Source organism: Scyliorhinus torazame, chromosome 15, assembly GCF_047496885.1.
Source record: "Scyliorhinus torazame isolate Kashiwa2021f chromosome 15, sScyTor2.1, whole genome shotgun sequence".
NCBI lineage: Eukaryota > Metazoa > Chordata > Chondrichthyes > Carcharhiniformes > Scyliorhinidae > Scyliorhinus > Scyliorhinus torazame.
The window spans coordinates 209924418-209940341 of record NC_092721.1 but is presented as its reverse complement, the minus strand read 5'-3'; the positions used below and the strand labels follow the sequence as shown (position 1 = coordinate 209940341).

General features: G+C 46.5%; 1 protein-coding gene across 5 annotated transcripts in view; it reads left to right on the top strand.

Moving 5' to 3' along the window:
• The window catches only part of LOC140392170 (uncharacterized protein C11orf42-like), a 413275-nt gene that overhangs the window by 237427 nt on the left and 159924 nt on the right, over window positions 1-15924 (top strand). Inside the window, exon 3 of one of the 5 annotated variants that reach the window (XM_072477548.1) lies at window positions 6188-8679. The exons of 3 other annotated variants lie outside the window; for them this stretch is intronic. In XM_072477548.1, the coding sequence (XP_072333649.1) occupies window positions 6188-8616 (2429 nt within the window). In that variant the 3' untranslated portion in view covers window positions 8617-8679. Of the gene's footprint in view, window positions 1-6187; window positions 8680-15924 lie in introns of those variants that run through there. One more of the 5 variants, XM_072477550.1, reaches the window with a different exon arrangement.

Here is a 15924-nt window from a genome sequence, read left to right as displayed (position 1 = left end):
GAACATTTTTTCATGATTCTAGTGATTATTGTACATTGTATACACTGCATTTCATATGTAATTAAATTTTCTTTTAATATTTCCAAGAAAATGTTAAAAAAGAGGGATGTAGTGATCTCTGTATATGAATATACATGTATGTAGATGTAGTACAGTAATTTCAACACTAGATGTCTCACTATCAGATGGTACGAGAATAACTTTGCCGCTCTCTGAGGGAGTGTGCTTCAGGAGAGAGAACAGACAAGACCTATATTAGCTGGAGATAAGTTATTTAATTATTACATTGTATAGTTAGTGGTTATCTTTATTGTATTTTATTTATTTTACTAGTTGAGTATAGAGTACTTTGGACTCACATCACTATTTATATTACTCATTAAATTAGTTAATCTTTCAAAGAAGACTATTGGTTATTTCATCAACTCGGCTGGTTCAAAGAGTAATATATATATTACGTAAAGTAATATAACAGGTCTGAGTATTGGGAGTGTTTCAGAAACAAGCAAGAAACTAACAAGTTAAAGAATATAAGAGCAAACTAGCCAGGAATATAAAAACTATTTCAAAATGTCGGCTTTTATACTATATAAAACAACATTTGGGCTTGGACTGATAAGTGTAAAATAACATACGCGTCATACAAGTGCCAGGAAATGACCATCTCCAACAGGAGAGAATCCAACAATCTGTCCTTGACATTTACTTGCCTTTATTAGCCGAGACATAGAATACAACAGCAGCGAGGTCATGCTGGAACTGTATAAAACGCTGGTTAGGCCATAACAGGAGTACTGTGTGCAGTTCTGCTCACCACATTATAGGAAGGATGTGATTGCACTGGAGAAGGTGCAGAGATTTTCCAGGATGCTGTCTAGGCTGGAGTGTCTGAGTTATGAGGATTGGTTAAGCTGGGGCTTCCTTGAAGCAGCGAAGGTTGAGAGGGGACCTGATAGAGATATATAAGATTACGAGGGGTATTGATAGGGTGGATAGGAAGGCAATTTTTCCATTAGTAGAGAGGTCAATAGCCAGGGGGCATAATAAGAAGTAGAAAACCAAGAGGGGGGTTTTGAAGAGAAACCTTTTCACCCAGAGAGTAGTGGGAGTCTGGAACTCACTGCCCAAAAGGGTGGTTGCATCAGAAACTCTTGTAACATTTAAGAAGTATTTAGACATTCAATTGGGTTGCCATAACCTCCATGGCTGTGGGCCTGGAAAATGGGATCAGTGTAATCAGATCTTTGTTGACTGGCGAATGTTCCTTCTGTGCTGTAAATCTGTTTAATGGCATTACCATCACTGAACCCCCAACTATCAACATCCTGGGGTTACCACTGACCAGAAACTGTACTGGACTAGACAAATAAACATTGTGGCTACAAGAGCAGGCCAGAGGTTAGGAATTATACAGAGTAACTCACCTCATGTCTCCTCAAAGCCTGTTCACCATCTGCAAGGCAGAAGCCAGGAGTGTGCTGGAATACTCTCCACTTGCCTGGATGAGCGCAGCTCCAACAACGCTCAAGAGGTTTAACACTATCCAGGTAAAAAGCAGCCACTTGATTGGCGCCCCATCCACCACCTCCAACATCTAGTCTCTCCACTACCGACACACACTGTCAGCTGTATATATCATCTACAAGATTCACTGAAGCATTTCAGCAAGGCTCTTTCGACAGCACTTTCCAAACCTACGACCTCTACCACCTAGAAGGACAAGGGCAGCAGATACCTGGGAACCCCACCACCTGCAATTTCTTCTTCAAGCCACACTCCATTCTGATTTGGAAATATACTACCATTCCTCCATGGTCGTGGACACAAAATGCTGGAACTTCCTCTGTGAGCACTGTGGGTGGTCCGCACCAAATGGACTGCACCAGTTCAAACAGGCAACTCACCATCATCTTCTGAAGGACTATTCGAGAAGGGTTAAATGAACTCATGTCCCATGAATGAATCAAAAAATATAAAAAGGAAGAAAGTAGCTGAAATAACATTGTTCTGTTAGAATCCGAGACAGGAAAAATTATCATGGGGGATGAGGAAATGGCAGAGTCATTGGTCAAATATTTTGTACCTGTCTTCACAATCATACCAGTAATAGACAGTAACCTACATGCTAAAAAGAGCATACTGGGGAGATTAAGAACAGAGAAAAAGTACTGGAGAAACAGAAGGGATAAAAATCCGACAAATCCCGAGGACCTGATGGTCCACAACCTAGGATTCTAAAAGACATGTTTGCAGAATGCTCTAGATATGATTTTCTGAAATTCCCTAAATTTTGGAATGAACAAAGAACAAAGAAAAGTACAGCACAGGAACAGGCCCTTCGGCCCTCCAAGTCCGTGCCGACCATGCTGCCCGACTAAACTACAATCTTCTACACTTCCTGGGTCCGTATCCCTCTATTCCCATCCTATTCATGTATTTGTCAAGATGCCCCTTAAATGTCACTATCGTCCCTGCTTCCACCACCTCCTCCGGTAGCGAGTTCCAGGCACCCACTACCCTCTGTGTAAAAGTCTTGCCTCGTACATCGACTCTAAACCTTGCCCCTCGCACCTTAAACCTATGCCCCCTAGTAATTGACCCCTCTACCCTGGGGAAAAGCCTCTGACTATCCACTCTGTCTATGCCCCTCATAATTTTGTAGACCTCTATCAGGTCATCCCTCAACCTCCGTCGTTCCAGTGAGAACAAACAGAGTTTATTCAACCGCTCCTCATAGCTAATGCCCTCCATACCAGGCAACATCCTGGTAAATCTCTTCTGCACCCTCTCTATAGCCTCCACATCCTTCTGGTAGTGTGGCGACCAGAATTGAACACTATACTCCAAGTGTGGCCAAACTTAGGTTCTATACAGCTGCAACATGACTTGCCAATTCTTATACTCAATGCCCGGCCAATGAAGGCAAGCATGCCGTATGCCTTCTTGACTACCTCCTCCACCTGTGTTGCCCCTTTCAGTGACCTGTGGACCTGTACACCTAGAACTCTCTGACTTTCAATACTCTTCTACCATTCACTGTATATTCCCTACCTTCCAAAATGCATTACCTCACATTTGTCCGGATTAAACTCCATCTGCCATCTCTCCGCCCAAGTCTCCAAACAATCTAAATCCTGCTGTATCCTCTGACAGTCCTCATCGCTATCCGCAATTCCACCAACCTTTGTGTCGTCTGCAAACTTATTAATCAGACCAGTTACATTTTCCTCCAAATCATTTATATATACTACGAACAGCAAAGGTCCCAGCACTGATCCCTGTGGAACACTAGTCACAGACCTCCAATTAGAAAAGCACCCTTCCATTGCTACTCTCTGCCTTCTATGACCTAGCCAGTTCTGTATCCACCTTGCCAGCTCACTCCTGATCCTGTGTGACTTCACCTTTTGTACCAGTCTACCATGAGGGACCTTGTCAAAGGCCTTACTGAAGTCCATATAGACAACATCCACTGCCCTACCTGCATCAATCATCTTTGTGACCTCCTCGAAAAACTCTATCAAGTTAGTGAGACACGACCTCCCCTTCACAAAACCATGCTGCTTCTCACTAATACGTCCATTTGCTTCCAAATGGGAGTAGATCCTGTCTCGAAGAATTCTCTCCAGTAATTTCCCTACCACTGACGTAAGGCTCACCGGCCTGTAGTTCCCTGGATTGTTCTTGCTACCCTTCTGAAACAAAGGATCAACATTGGCTATTCTCCAGTCCTCCGGGACATCACCTGAAGACAGTGAGGATCCAAAGATTTCTGTCAACGCCTCAGCAATTTCCTCTCTAGCCTCCTTCAGTATTCTGGGGTAGATCCCATCAGGCCCTGGGGACTTATCTACTTTAATATTTTCAAGACGCCCAACACCTCATCTTTTTGGATCTCAATGTGACCCAGGCTATCTACACACCCTTCTCCAGACTCAACATCGACCAATTCCTTCTCTTTGGTGAATACTGATGCAAAGTATTCATTTAGTACCTCACCCATTTCCTCTGGCTCCACACATAGATTCCCTTGCCTATCCTTCAGTGGGCCAACCCTTTCCCTGGCTACCCTCTTGCTTTTTATGTACGTGTAAAAAGCCTTGGGATTTTCCTTAACCCTATTTGCCAATTACTTTTCGTGACCCCTTCTAGCCCTCCTGACTCCTTGCTTAAGTTCCTTCCTACTTTCCTTATATTCCACACAGGCTTTGTCTGTTCCCAGCCTTCTAGCCCTGACAAATGCCTCCTTTTTCTTTTTGACGAGGCCGACAATATCTCTCGTTATCCAAGGTTCCCGAAATTTGCGGTATTTATCCTTCTTCCTCACAGGAACATGCCAGTCCTGTATTCCTTTCAACTGACATTTGAAAGCCTCCCACATGTCAGATGTTGATTTAATCCTCAAGCATCCACCCCCAATCTAGGTTCTTCAGTTCCCACCTAATATTGTTATAATTAGCCTTCCCCCAATTTAGCACATTCACCCTAGGACCACTCTTATCCTTGTCCACCAGCACTTTACATTGGGGTCACTGTTCCCAAAATGCTCCCCTACAGAAACATCTACCACCTGGCCAGGCGCATTCCCCAATATCAGGTCCAGTACAGCCCCTTCCCTAGTTGGACTGTCTACATATTGTTTTAAGAAGCCCTCCTGGATGCTCCTAACAAACTCTGCCCCATCTCAGCCCCTGGCACTAAGTGAGTCCCAGTCAATATTGGGGAAGTTGAAGCCTCCCATCACAACAACCCTGTTGTTTTTACTCTTTTCCAAAATCTGTCTACCTATCTGCTCCTCTATCTCCCGCTGGTTGTTGGGAGGCCTGTAGTAAACCCCCAACATTGTGACTGCACCCTTCTTATTCCTGATCTCTACCCATATAGCCTCACTGCCCTCTGAGGTGTCCTCCCGCAGTACAGCTGTGATATTCTCCCTAACCAGTAGCGCAACTCCACCACCCCTTTTGCATCCCCCTCTATCCCGCCTGAAACATCTAAATCCTGGAACGTTTAGCTGCCAATCCTGCCCTTCCCTCAACCAGGTCTCTATAATGGCAACAACATCATAGTTCCAAGTACTAATCCAAGCTCTAAGTTCATCTGCCTTATCCGTAATACTTCTTGCATTAAAACATACGCACTTCAGGCCACCAGACCCGCTGTGTTCAGCAACTTCTCCCTGTCTGCTCTGCCTCAGAGCCACACTGGTCCTATTCCCTAGTTCTCCCTCAATGCTCTCACCTTCTGGCCTATTGCTCCCGTGCCCACCCCCCTGCCAAACTAGTTTAATGGTTTCAACAGATTGGAAGTTTTCAAATATAACACCGCTATTCAAGAGAGGAGAGAGAAAATAGGGAACTGCAGGCCAGTTAGCCTGACATCAGTTAACAATGCACTGGAGGTGGTACAGTGAAGGTTCACTAAATTGGCCCATGGGATGATGAAGGGTGATAGGTGACTTCACTGAAACACACAGGAATCTGAGGGAGCTTGACAGGGTAGAAACTGAGAGATTGTTTCCCATTGGTTAGGGAATCTAGAACATGGAGACACAGTCTCAGGATAGGGGGTCAATTATTTAGGATTGAGATGAGGAGAAATATCTTCATTCAAAGGGTTGTGAATCTCTGGAATTCTCTATCTCAGAGGGCTGTGGTTTTTCCCTCTCTGATTGTATTTTAGACTGGGATAGACAGATTTTTGGTACCTCGGGAAATCAGGAAACAGGTGGGTAAGTGGGTTGAAGCCAAGATCAACCATGATTAGATCGGTAACAATTCTCCGACTGCTTGCTGGCAGCGGGATTCTCTGCTCCCACTAGCAGCCCAGCCCATCCTGCGGGTTTCCCGGCAGCATGGGGGTGGCTTCAATGGGAATTCCCATTGACAGCGGCAGGTGAATCCCACCCCCAGCAAATGTTGCATTGCCTCCTGCTGTCGAGAAGCACAAGGCTGGGAGGGTGGAGTTTCCCGCCCATTGAATAGTGGAGCAGGCTCAACGAACTGTACGGTCTATTCCTGCTCCGAACTCTTGTGTTTACTTCTGGAATGAGCCTGGAATATTTTGGTCCATACCGCACTTTGCATTTCTACCAGCTGTTACACTAACTGCTTTATAAACTGGTCAGGTCTCAGTCACACTTTCTCAGTGGTACAAACAGTGCTGGCTTATCTTTTCTGTTCAACAGACTGCTGTTTATCGCGTGGTGTCAAGGAGGCAAAATCCGAGGCAAAATTCCTGCCTATTACAACGCCAGACAGCTCTGTTGAGGGGGGTATGGAGAAATTGACACTACCTCTGCTTCCGATAAATGTTCCCGATATGGAGTTCGAGGAAAATGTGGAATATAGACCTCCACAGCATCTGATCACAAATTCGCTGTCTAAGTTACAGAAAAGCATGTCGTTTTCAGGCTTTCGAAATGTACCGCTCATGATCAGGAGAACCACTTCATTGCCATGTGACTTAGCTAAACTGCATGGAAAAACCTCAGGCATGGAGATTCCCCACGTGTCATGGTCAGTAGCCACCAACATAGCCAACATAGCCACACAGCCACCAGACACTGACTCCCCACATTTAATCATGGACTCTGCATCTCTCTTGCCATCAGAAACTGGCTTTCAGCAAGCAGACATTGGCCCTCAGAGTTCAACATCATCATATTCTGACTTTCAGAGCCCATGGCCAGCAGATATTGACCTTTGGAGTTCACCATCATCAGACACTGACTCGCAGAGTTCATTGGCACCAGGCAATGACCCTCAAAGCTCACCATCATCAGATATTGACTCTCAAAGTCCATGGCGATCAGACACTGGCCCTCAGAGTTCGGCATCATCAGAGGCTGACCCTCAAAGTCCACAGCACTTATACACTGACTTGCCTCATCTCTTTCTATCTCTCTGGGACTCAGCCAATCTCATGCCATCAGTCACAGCCTCCCCACATCTCCCATCAGCAGTCAAAGAATCCCAACATCTCCCACCGTCAGTCATGGAATCTCCACATCTCTCACCATCAGTCACAGATTCCCCACGAACCTCAGTATCTGTCATGGAATCTCCACATCTTTCGTCATCAGTTGCAGCTTCCTCACATTTCCCATCATCAGTCACAGATTCCCGACATCTCTCACCATCAGTCACAGATTCCCGACATCTCTCACCATCAAACACAGATTCCCGACATCTCTCACCATCAGTCACAGGCTCCCGACATCTCTCACCATCAGTCACAGATTCCCGACATCTCTCACCATCAAACACAGATTCCCGACATCTCTCACCATCAAACACAGATTCCCGACATCTCTCAACATCAAACACAGATTCCCGACATCTCTCAACATCAAACACAGATTCCCGACATCTCTCAACATCAGACATAGAATCCCGACATCTCTCACCATCAAACACAGATTCCCCACATACCTCACTATCAGACATAGAATCTCCACATCTCTCACCATCAGTCACAGGCTCCCGACATCACTCATCAGCAGTCAAAGACTCGCGACATCTCCCACCATCAGTCATGGAATCTCCACATCTCTCACCACCAGTCACAGGCTCCCACCACATCTCACCATCAAGGACAGATTCCCCACATCTCCCACAATCAGTAATGGAATACCCACATCTCCCACCGTCAGTAATGGAATACCCACATCTCCCACCGTCAGTAATGAAATCCCCACATCTCCCACCGTCAGTACTGGAATACCCACATCTCCCACCGTCAGTAATGGAATACCCACATCTCCCACCGTCAGTACTGGAATACCCACATCTCCCACCGTCAGTAATGAAATCCCCACATCTCCCACAATCAGTAATGAAATCCCCACATCTCCCACCGTCAGTACTGGAATACCCACATCTCCCACCGTCAGTAATGAAATCCCCACATCTCCCACAATCAGTAATGAAATCCCCACATCTCCCACCGTCAGTACTGGAATACCCACATCTCCCACCGTCAGTACTGGAATACCCACATCTCCCACCGTCAGTAATGAAATCCCCACATCTCCCACAATCAGTAAAGCAATCCCCACATCTCCCATCATCAGTGATGGAATACCCACATCTCCCACCGTCAGTACTGGAATCCCCACATCTCCCACCATCAGCGATGGAATATCCACATCTCCCGCCGTCAGTACTGGAATACCCACATCTCCCACCGTCAGTAATGAAATCCCCACATCTCCCACAATCAGTAAAGCAATCCCCACATCTCCCATCATCAGTGATGGAATACCCACATCTCCCACCGTCAGTACTGGAATCCCCACATCTCCCACCATCAGCGATGGAATATCCACATCTCCCGCCGTCAGTACTGGAATGCCCAGATCTCCCACCGTCAGCTATGCAATCCCCACATCTTCTGCTATCAGTTACAGACTCTCATTTCCAGCGCCACCACTCATGCAATCCACATATCTTCTGCCATCAGTCACAGACTCCCACATCTCCTGCCATTACTCATGGACTCCCCACATCTGCCATCAGTCACAAACTCACCACATCCACCTTCATCAGCCATGACCTCCCCACATCTTCTGCTATAAGTCATGAACTTCCCATGTCTCCTGTCATCAAATACTGAATTCTCATACACCTTGGCACCAGATGTTGACTTGTTACATCTCTTGCCATCAGACGCGCACAGTTACCCCCTCCCCCCCCCCCCCCCCCCCCCACCCCACACAATTAGTGATGGTGTCATCACTGCCAACAAGAACCAAGTCACAACCAAGGCTATCTTTGGCAAATCTGTGCCAAGATGTATCATGCATTAATTACACAGAACAAAATAAATGTCTACTGTGCAGATCTCTCAACACTTTAGCTTCTTCTGTGATGAAGCAGAGCAGCCATCAGTGCCTGAGCTTCTGCCCCAGTTGCTGATAATTGATTGTATCAAGCTAGAAGGGGAGTAGCCATCAACATCTCCACAACCAGACACCATCAGCTTATCGGAGCTGCAACTCTATAAAATTTCCTGGTGTCTGTCTCAGATACTGGTCACCTCCTCTGATTCAGATAGTGAAGAGTCCTCAGCTTCCTAACTATATATTGGGACTTGTCAGCAACAAAGCAAGCAGTTTTGATTTGCATTTTGTGTAGTTTCAATTGATTACGACAGTATAGTAAAACCGTTTTGGCTTCAAGAAATTTTCCGTGTCTGAGACAATAAAATACAGCTCTACAATAAGGCAGAGTCTAACTGAAACAAATGATGGTTTCCATCTCCAAATGATCAAATAATTGCGAATGAGCCGAGATAACCAGAAAACAGTGAAATGTGGGGCAGTACTAACCAGGATGAGAACACATGGAGACCAAGTATGAATTAAATGCTTGGAGAGTACCAAGGACAAGCTGACATTTAGAATTCACATTAAAGGGGGGTAAAGAGCCCCCCGACCCGGTTGATCAAGTGGAATGTGAGAGGGCTGAATGGGCCGATTAAGAGGGCAAGAGTACTCGCGCACCTAAAGAAATTAAAGGCAGATGTGGTCATGCTACAGGAGACGCATCTGAAACTGGCGGATCAGGTCAGATTACGTAAAGGATGGGTGGGACAGGTATTTCATTCGGGCTTGGATGCGAAAAATAGAGGGGTGGCTATATTAGTGGGGAAACGGGTAGTGTTTGAGGCAAGGACCATAGTAGCGGACAGTGGGGGTAGATACGTGATGGTGAGTGGCAGATTACAAGGGGAAGCGGTGGTTCTGGTGAACGTATATACCCCGAACTGGGATGTTGCAAACTTCATGAAGCGTATGCTGGGGCGTATCCCGGACCTGGAGGCGGGAAAGTTGGTAATGGGGGAGATTTCAACACGGTGCAGGATCCAGGGCTGGACCGGTCCAGGTCTAAGACCGGGAGGAGGCCGGCAGCGGCCAAGGTGCTTAAGGACTTCATGGAGCAGATGGGAGGAGTAGACCCCTGGAGATTCACTAGGCCCAGGAGTAGGGAGTTTTCCTTCTTCTCCCATGTCCACAAGGTGTATTCTCGGATAGACTTCTTTGTCCTGGGAAGGGCACTGATCCCGAAGGTGACAGGGACGGAGTATTCGGCCATAGCCATCTCGGACCATGCCCCACATTGGGTAGATCTGGTAGTAGGAGAGGAAAAGGAACGGCACCCACTCTGGAGATTAGATATGGGACTGTTGGCGGATGAGGGAGTGTGTGTAAGGGTGAGGGGATGTATCGAAAGGTACCTGGAGATTAATGATGATGGAGAGGTTCAGGTGGGAGTGGTCTGGGAGGCACTGAAGGCGGTGGTCAGAGGGGAACTGATTTCCATAAAGGCCCATAAGGGGAAACAAGAGAGTAAAGAGAGGGAGCGATTGTTGAGAGAAATTTTGAGGGTGGATAGGCAATATGCAGAGGCTCCGGATGAGGGACTGTACAGGTAAAGACGAAGGTTGCATACGGAATTTGACTTGCTGACCACGGGCAGGGCAGAGGCACAATGGAGGAAGGCACAGGGAGTACAGTATGAGTACGGAGAGAAGGCGAGCCGGTTGCTGGCCCAACAATTGAGGAAGAGGGGGGCGGCGAGGGAGATAGGTGGGGTGAGGGATGAGGAGGGTGAGATGGAACGGGGAGCAGAGAGGGTGTACGGGGTGTTTAAGGCATTTTATGAGAGGCTGTATAAGGCTCAACCCCCGGAAGGGAAGGAGGGAATGATGCACTTTCTGGATCAGCTGGAATTCCCGAAGGTGGAGGAGCAGGAGAGGACAGGATTGGGAGCACAGATTGAGGTGGAGGAGGTGGTAAAAGGGATTGGGAGCATGCAGGCAGGGAAGGCCCCGGGACCAGATGGGTTCCCGGTGGAATTTTATAGGGAATACATGGACCTACTAGCCCCGCTTCTGACGAGAACCTTGAACGAGGCCAGGGAAGGGGGGACGTTGCCCCCGACGATGTCGGAGGCGACGATATCGTTGCTCCTGAAGAGGGACAAAGACCCGCTGCAGTGCGGGTCTTACAGGCCTATCTCCCTTCTGAATGTAGATGCCAAGCTCTTGGCCAATGTGATGGCGACGAGGATCGAGGATTATGCTCCAGGGGTGGTTCACGAGGATCAAACTGGGTTTGTTAAGGGGAGACAGTTGAACACTAATATATGGAGGCTGCTAGGTGTGATGATGATGTCCCCGCCGGAGGGAGAGGCGGAGATAGTGGTGGCGATGGATGCTGAAAAAGCATTTGATAGAGTGGAGTGGGATTACCTGTGGGAAGTGTTGAGGCGATTTGGATTTGGAGAGGGGTTTATTGGGTGGGTTCAGCTTTTATATAGGGTCCCGGTGGCAAGTGTGATCACAAACAGGCAGAGATCTGACTACTTCCGTCTATATAGAGGGACAAGACAGGGGTGTCCCCTGTCCCCGATACTGTTTGCGTTGGCAATTGAGCCACTGGCCATAGCGCTGAGGGGCTCTAGGAAGTGGAGGGGAGTACTTAGGGGAGGAGAAGAGCACCGGGTATCATTATACGCGGATGATTTGTTGTTGTATGTCGTGGACCCAGTGGAGGGGATGCCCGAGATAATGCAGACACTCAGGGAGTTTGGGGAATTTTCGGGATATAAACTGAATATGGGGAAGAGTGAGCTGTTTGTGATGCACCCTGGGGAACAGAGCAGGGGAATAGATGATTTGCCGCTGAGGAGAGTAACAAGGGATTTTCGGTACCTAGGGATCCAGATAGCCAGGAACTGGGGAACCTTGCATAAGCTTAATTTAGGAAGATTGGCGGAGCAGATGGAAGAGGATTTTAGGAGATGGGACATGGTGCCCCTGTCACTGGTGGGCAGGGTGCAGGCGGTCAAAATGGTGGTCCTTCCGCGATTTCTTTTTGTGTTCCAGTGCCTCCCTGTGATGGTTACCAAGGCTTTTTTCAAAAAAGTGGATAAGAGCGTTATGAGCTTTGTGTGGGCAGGGAAGACCCCAAGAGTGAAGAGGGGGGTTCTGCAGCGTAGCAGGGATAGGGGGGGACTGGCACTGCCGAGCTTAAGTGACTATTATTGGGCCGCCAATATATCAATGGTGTGCAAGTGGATGGGGGAAGGGGAGGGAGCGGCGTGGAAAAGACTAGAGATGGCGTCCTGTAGGGGAACCTGCCTAAAAGCATTAGTGACGGCGCCTTTACCGTTCTCCCCGAAAAAGTACACCACAAACCCAGTGGTGGTGGCAACGCTGAAAATTTGGGGGCAGTGGAGACGACATAAGGGAGTGACGGGTGCCTTGGTGTGGTCCCCGATAAGGAACAATCATAGGTTCGTCCTGGGAAGGATAGATGGGGGATTTAAATCTTGGCAGCGAGCTGGAATTGCGAAATTGAAGGACTTGTTCTTAGACGGGACGTTCGCGAGCCTGGGAGCACTGACAGAAAAATATGGGTTGCCACCGGGGAATGCATTTCGCTATATGCAAGTGAGGGCATTTGTGAGGCAACAGGTGAGGGAATTTCCGCAGCTCCCGGCGCAAGAGATCCAGGACAGAGTGATTTCGGGGGCATGGGTGGGTGATGGTAGGATGTCAGATATATATAGGGAAATGAGAGATGAGGGGGAGATGATGGTAGAGGAGCTGAAGGGAAAATGGGAGGAGGAGCTGAAGGGAAGAGATTGAGGAGGGGCTGTGGGTAGATGCCCTAAGTAGGGTAAACCCTTCGTCCTCTGTGCCAGGCTCAGCCTGATACAATTCAAGGTTCTACACAGGGCGCATATGACGGGAGCAAGGCTGAGTAGATTTTTTGGAGTGGAGGATAGGTGCGGGAGATGCGCGGGAAGCCCGGCGAACCACACCCACATATTTTGGTCATGTCCGGTATTGCATGGGTTCTGGGTGGGTGTGGCAAAAGTGATTTTAAAGGTGGTGGGGGTCCGGGTCGAACCAGGCTGGGGGTTGGCTATATTTGGGGTTGCAGATGAGCCGGGAGTGCAGGAGGCGAGAGAGGCCGATGTTTTGGCCTTTGCGTCCCTAGTAGCCCGGCGAGGGATATTGCTTATGTGGAAGGAAGCCAAACCCCCGGGGGTGGAGACCTGGATAAACGACATGGCAGGGTTTATAAAATTGGAGCGGATAAAGTACGCACTAAGAGGTTCGGCTCAAGGATTCACCAGGCGGTGGCAACCGTTCCTTGACTACCTCGCAGAACGATAAGGGAAATGGAGAAGGTAGCAGCAGCAACACGGAGGGGGGAGGGCCCACGCGGGCCCTCAGGGGTTTCCTATAGTTGTTTGTATATTAGTTATTTATACTGGCATGTGGGACTTTATTGTCTTGGAGAGTTATTATTTTGTTGTTGGCAGTTGCCGTTTAGTTAATATATTATTTATTTGTTAAAAAAAAACGGTCATTATTATTTACATTGTTTTAAAGTTGTAAAAAGGGGAAAATCCGGTACTGTTCTTGTTTGACCGAAAAAATTTGAATAAAATATATTTTTAAAAAAAGAATTCACATTAAAAAAAGGCATATGGCGAGTAAAAAGGAAATAGGCAACTGAAGAGTAACTAGGAAGTAGGCACTTGGAAGTCTCGTCACAATGTAGGCACCTTGGGAATAACCCAATTCAGTTGCATGGAGAGTAATATTGAAATAAAAACATGGAGAGTAACCATGTGATAGTTAGTGATTGTAACCAGAAAACAGTGACAAGAAGGATAAGCAGAAAATTAAGTACATAGGGAAGAATAACCAGGGAAAGGTCCTAGAAAGTAAACAGCAAAAGTAACCAATGCAATGAAGTGCAACCAGAAAGCATAGAGGAAACAGTCGCATAGAATAATCAGTAAAATATCACATAAGAGAGTAATTAGAAAATAGGTACATGGATTGTAACCAGGAATTATGCCTGAAGATTGACCAAGAAATCCATATATCGGTGAGGCACACAGATAGTAACCACAAAATTGAAAGCTAGAAATAGTCATACGCAAAAGAATTGAGGAAATAGGAACATGAAGAATAACCAGGAAGTAGTCACGTGAGGTGCAACCAATGAATACTTACATGGAAAGTAACCAAATATTAGTCACATGAAGAGCATCCAGGAAATAGTCACAATGGATATAGCTGAAAATCATGGGTACAGGTAAGAAACTATAATACTGTAATACTGCACCGGATACACGGATTTGTCATTGTGTAATATTGATAGAATTCTGGTATACACAGGCCTGGCAATGTATAACACTGGGGTACAGTGTTAGTGGATATAGGTCTGTCTTTACTTAGGAACTGTAAGGATATACAGCATAGAAACAAGCCACAATGATTTGGTTAAACCAAGCAATAGACCATTTATGCTCCACTCAAGAGTCCTTTCATTTTTCTTCATCTAAATATATCATCGCAACCATCCATTCCTTTCCCCCTTACATGCCAATCTAGCTTCTCTTAAAAGCATTTATACTATTCACTTCCGTTATATAATGTGGTGGCCAGAAATGTGACTCAGTCAATATTTCATACAGGTTCATCATAAAGTCCCCTCTTTTCAATTCTATCCCAACAGAAAGAAAGTTCAGTGTTTTTTTTACATGGCCTTGCTAATCTGTGGTACAACGTTTAGTGATTTGGTTATTTGTCCATTCTGCAAGTTTATTAATGCCCTCCTGTAATTTGTCAGTTTCCTCAGTCTTGGCTATCCTAAGTTGATGTCATCAGCAAATTCAGAAATTGTGCTTTTGAGTCCAAAGTATTCATGGTAACTGTGAAGAGCAGTGGTCCCAGCATTCATCCTTGTGGAACACCACTTCCTACCTTAGAACATAAGAACATAAGAACTAGGAGCAGGAGTAGGCTATCTGGCCCCTCGAGCCTGCTCCACCATTCAATGGGATCATGGCTGATCTTTTGTGGACTCAGCTCCACTTTCCGGCCCGAACACCATATCCCTTAATCCCTTTATTCTTCAGTCACTCTTTATACCTTCTGTCACTCTTTATCTTTAGAACATTTATTGTCGCACGTAGGCTTACATTAACACCGCAATGGCGATACTGTGAAAAGCCCCTAGTCGCCACATTCCGGCGCCTTTTCGGGTACACAGAGGGAGAATTCAAAATGTCCAATTCACCTAACAGCACATCTTTCAGGACTTGTGGGAGGAAACCGGAGCACCCGGAGGAAACCCACGCAGACACGGGGAGAACGTGCAGACTCCGCACAGACAGTGACCCAAGCCGGGAATTGAACCTGGGACCCGGGAGCTGTGAAGCAACTGTGATAACCACTGTGCTACTGTGCTGCTCACTGAATAACTACCTTTTACTACACTCTCTGCTTTCTGTCTGGAAGTCTGCAGGTAATCCATTCTGCCACATTCTCTGGCCTTATTGGGTAAGCTATTATGGAACATCTAATCAACGGACTATTGAAAATCTGGATAAGTTACATCTACTGCATAACTTTGTCCACTCTTTCTGTTCCCTTCTCCAAAAAATCAAAAAGGTTGGTCAAACCTAAATGTAAAGAGAACAGGAGGAGAAGTTAGGAAAGAATATGGAAGGCAAAGGGAATAGGTAAGAATATAGAATGGAAGTTGAAGAAATGGCTTGAACTTAAAGTGAGAGAAAATCCTATTAAAAATAAGTCTGTAGAGCAATACAGTGTCCAATGAAACATAATGACAGCAGAAAGAGATTCAGCTATCAGCAAGACAACACCAGAATCTATTTGGATAGAAATTAAAGATAATAAAAGATCAATCACATTTATTGGTATTGTCTACAGACCACTTAATAATGGAATGGAGGTGGAGTGTTAGTTTCTAGGTAAGCAACCAAGCATAAGCCGTAGGTTAGAGCACAAAGAAGTTTATTAGTGCTTACAATCAAATCAGCACCATTCCCTGGAGTCTCCTTCCCCAACCTGCACCCAGGCCAGGGT